The sequence below is a fragment of the Arachis duranensis genome, chromosome 8, assembly GCF_000817695.3.
Source record: "Arachis duranensis cultivar V14167 chromosome 8, aradu.V14167.gnm2.J7QH, whole genome shotgun sequence".
NCBI lineage: Eukaryota > Viridiplantae > Streptophyta > Magnoliopsida > Fabales > Fabaceae > Arachis > Arachis duranensis.
The window spans coordinates 27,468,837-27,472,606 of NC_029779.3; the positions used below are offsets into that span (position 1 = coordinate 27,468,837).

At 32.5% G+C, this 3,770-nt stretch overlaps 1 protein-coding gene across 2 annotated transcripts; it reads left to right on the plus strand.

Moving 5' to 3' along the window:
- The first annotated feature begins 776 nt into the window (after window positions 1-776).
- LOC107461754 (SNF1-related protein kinase regulatory subunit beta-3) lies at window positions 777-2,778 on the plus strand. 2 transcript variants are annotated; one of them, XM_016080310.3, is made up of 3 exons: window positions 777-1,071; window positions 1,935-2,049; window positions 2,127-2,778. In XM_016080310.3, the coding sequence occupies exons 2-3, from the start codon at window positions 2,023-2,025 to the stop codon at window positions 2,451-2,453; spliced, it is 354 nt and encodes a 117-aa protein (XP_015935796.1). In that variant the 5' UTR covers window positions 777-1,071; window positions 1,935-2,022; the 3' UTR covers window positions 2,454-2,778. The 2 variants fall into 2 exon arrangements, with proteins under 2 accessions (XP_015935796.1, XP_015935795.1); XM_016080309.3 differs by having other exon boundaries at window positions 779-1,071; window positions 1,956-2,049.
- Window positions 2,779-3,770: the final 992 nt, after the last annotated feature.

Below are 3,770 nucleotides of genomic sequence, written 5' to 3' on the forward strand. Positions count from 1 at the left end.
TTCTACTTCTGATGGTGGATAACCGTCCTTTTATCTTAGGATTGTTGAGAACTTCCTTTTAGTAGTAGGAGAGAGATTTACGGAGGCAATTACTTAGATAAGTACTAAGTGTCTGCTCATTGTTGGCTCTGACTTTTTTGAGGAGGTCGAATAGGCAGTAAATACCAATCTTATAGATTGAGCCTTTTAATTTAACTTAGGCCTGATTTATTATTCAGGCTAAGGTACGAGCATATATATATAATTCTCTTTAACTAAGCTTAAAATTAAAAAAAAATAGAAAAAAATTACAGCTATAAGAAATTACAATAATCAATCGTTTTTTATAAATTCTTTTAGTTAGACTTGGAGCTAATACACAACTACAGGAACTTATGCTTAATTTTTTGTATGAGAAAATATTAAGGCTAACAATTTAATTTATTTTAACAAGTATTTTTAGCCAATAATTTAATATTTTTAGTTTAATAATTTAATATTATATCAATATTTCTAAATAGTATTAATTAATTAATGATAAAAATAATAAATTATGCTGATTCTTTAACGCTGCGCCTTCTGTATTTATTCATCAGTTTTATTCATTCATAAGATTTTAGTTCAACTTTTACGAATAAATTAAAGTTATATTATTGATTGATTCTGGTTGTTCCACATTTATATAATTTTTTTTAGTTGGCACTAAAAATCTCCTATGATCTCTTACCATATTGAACAAAAATTTGGAAATCTTTTCCCCCTATAGTCCTCTTGCCCAAAAAAAAAAAATTGCAAAACGGTGCGTTTTAAAGAATAGAAGAAGAGAACACAGTGATGCCAGCTGTGTTGTGAGCTGAGCACATTGCTTTAGCTGTCGTCCTTCTTCTTCAATGTCCAAATCCCTATTCCCTCCATTTTCTTAGGGTTTCTTTTATGCGCTTCCACCTTCCCATCCTTTTTTCTCACAATCATCAAAGCCTAAATTATTTCAATTCAATTTCAATGTGCCCAACCAGGTTGCGCATTCTCGCAATTCCTTCATAATTACCTTTGTTTCGGTAACTAGCCAAATCGAAAGCGTTGTTCTACAAGGTACCATCTTCTCGAATATTCTTCTTGTTCTCTTAAATATTTATTTTTATTAATTGCGGCGTGCATTTGGAGCGCTCAATTTGATGTGCTTTGGGTTTTTGTTTGGTCCGGAACTAATAGAGATTTGTACGTGTACTCTGTTTTTTCAGGGTTTTCTTTTGTATAAATAAATGGCTGTAATTCTAAGCTTATTGTTGTAGAAGTTGTAGCTATAAACTGTGTCTTGATTTATGAGTGTATGATTGGCTAATTGGTATTATAGTGTGAAATGCACGATTCACTGAAACTTTAGGGTTCTTGCAAAAATAGCTGCTTCTTAGCTGATTATTCTATATAGCAGCATGTCTGGACTGTATGGTAGCATGAACTAATTTCACTAATAGTGCAGAGTTGTTGAAATGTGTGTAGTAATCAAATGGTAGTTTTAATATGTACTGTTGATTCCATTGCATTTGCTGTGCGATGCAATTATGTTTTGTGCACCAAAGGATATGTTCCCATGTTTATCATAGCAAACTCTATGCAGAGTGAAGTCATAAGATTTCCCTATTAGATGTGCTTACCTATTAGGATAGAATAATTTCATCATAGAAGCCCCAGTGGTGAAGATGTTTTCTTCTCTCGTGCTTTGGAATAAGAGAACATGCTGAAGTAAAATATAAGGCTTAATCAAAGTACATAAGTTGATAATAGGCATGAGATTGATGAGCAAGAAACAGAAGTCTAATCCATTAGAGTTATATAATAGTTATTCATGCATACATTTTAGAATGACAATTTACTAGCTCCTTAGATTAATGATATGCAAGTGTTCATTATATTATGGATCTTTACATATATGTATTATGCATTCTTAATTGAAGGCAGAACTACTCTTTCTTCAGGCTTATATTGATATCTTGAACTCTAGTTGATGAATTCACGCTGTTAGTTATTGGCTACAATTGCAATATGAACAGCTCATATGCCGAAAATCATGTGAGTAACTTATTCTAATACAAATTATATCAATTGCCTATTTGTAATATGGTTAATAATTATACAATCTTCTGCAGGATCAACGGACCGTGGTTGGCTTTGAAGTTCCAAAGTCACCTGACTCTAGCTACAACAATGTATATCCAGGAAATGAAGATGAGACAAGGGATCCACCTATGGTTCCTTCACATTTGCAGCACAGTTTGCTGGGATATCCTGCTAGTATAGACAATTCAACAACTCTTCCATCGCCTCAAAATGTGATTCTAAATCATCTTTACATTGAGAACAGAGAGCCACCAAGATCTGTGGTGGCTTTGGGATTCACTCATCGCTTTCGTTCTAAGTTTGTTACAGTTGTGCTCTACAAACCAGTGCAAAGAAGGGGAAGTACAAGCGTTTGATGTGCATAATTGAAAACTTAAATCCCTGTTGGTTTGTAATGATTTATTGTAGACTCCATATTTGAATTAGCGTGACCTGATATTTCAATGAACATATAGATTGGTTCTTAGTAACTTGGCTGCATAGTTGTAGTTTTAAAATGTTATGCAGTAAAGGTTGAACAACTATTTTACTTAGAGAAAAATCATGACTGATTTAAGAGAGGAGTTCATTTGCTATTATATACCTTTTTTTTTAAGTAATAAATTGTCTAATAATGAACTAATTGTTATCTATTATCTATTTATTTTTGTAAGTGGAATTAGAAATGGTTATCTTTGTTAATAGCGTGTATTGCAATAGTGGTGCATACTACGGTGGAGAGGAAAAATGGTGAAGAGAATGAAGATTCTCTTTTAGGAGTAGTTGGATAGTTATCATATGAAGTGCGTCATTTTGTTTTTGTTAATTAAACGGGAGGTTGAATATTCGTCTTCATTCTTTGCGCGCAAACGTAACTTCATAAAATTGACATGCAACTACTGTTGGATCATTGTTCATTGTATATTTGCTTTTGTGGTCTATCTTGTAAATTGAGATATTTCAGGTGACTGTAATTTGTTATGTTAATATATAATCAGGCAACTCACCTTATGGGTGAATAATGTCATTAGTAAGATAAGTGATCATCTTATGAATATTATTGTAGATAATTTGTCAAGAGATACTTTTTTTAAGTTGTTGTTGGTCAATGAGTTAAAAATGCATATGCATACATGTAAGTAAGTTAAAATGAGTAGCCACAAAAAGTGGTCAGCTACGCAAAACATTGATAAGCTAACACATTATTTGAGCGAGTCCTGGAGTTCTTGATGTTTAACATCAAGGGAAGGGTTTACCCCCTCATTGCTTTCTTGGAGTTTTATTACCATTGTTGAAGAGACAAATAGGAATATGTTGAGAAAAAAAAATAGTAAGAAAATGAAAGAATGTGTAAGAAGATGTTAGAATCCAAAGAAACAAAGGAGGTACAATCTAATCATCCCTAAATGAGGTGGGTCAAAGAATATAATTGATAAGTGAAAAATTTTTAATAACACGTTTTGTATGAGGATGTTTGAGTTTTGTTAATTAAATAATTTACTTTTAAGTTAAAAGACTCAATTTATGGTATCTATTGATGAGACAACCACACTGGACCTTCTCTCCGAGAACATGGTAAAATTGTGGACTGACTACTCCATAGCCATAAACATTGTAATGAATTGTCACTGTGGTTCCACCGAACAGGAGATCAACTCTCTAAATGCTCTTGAAAGCAACACTCTCTCCTTCAG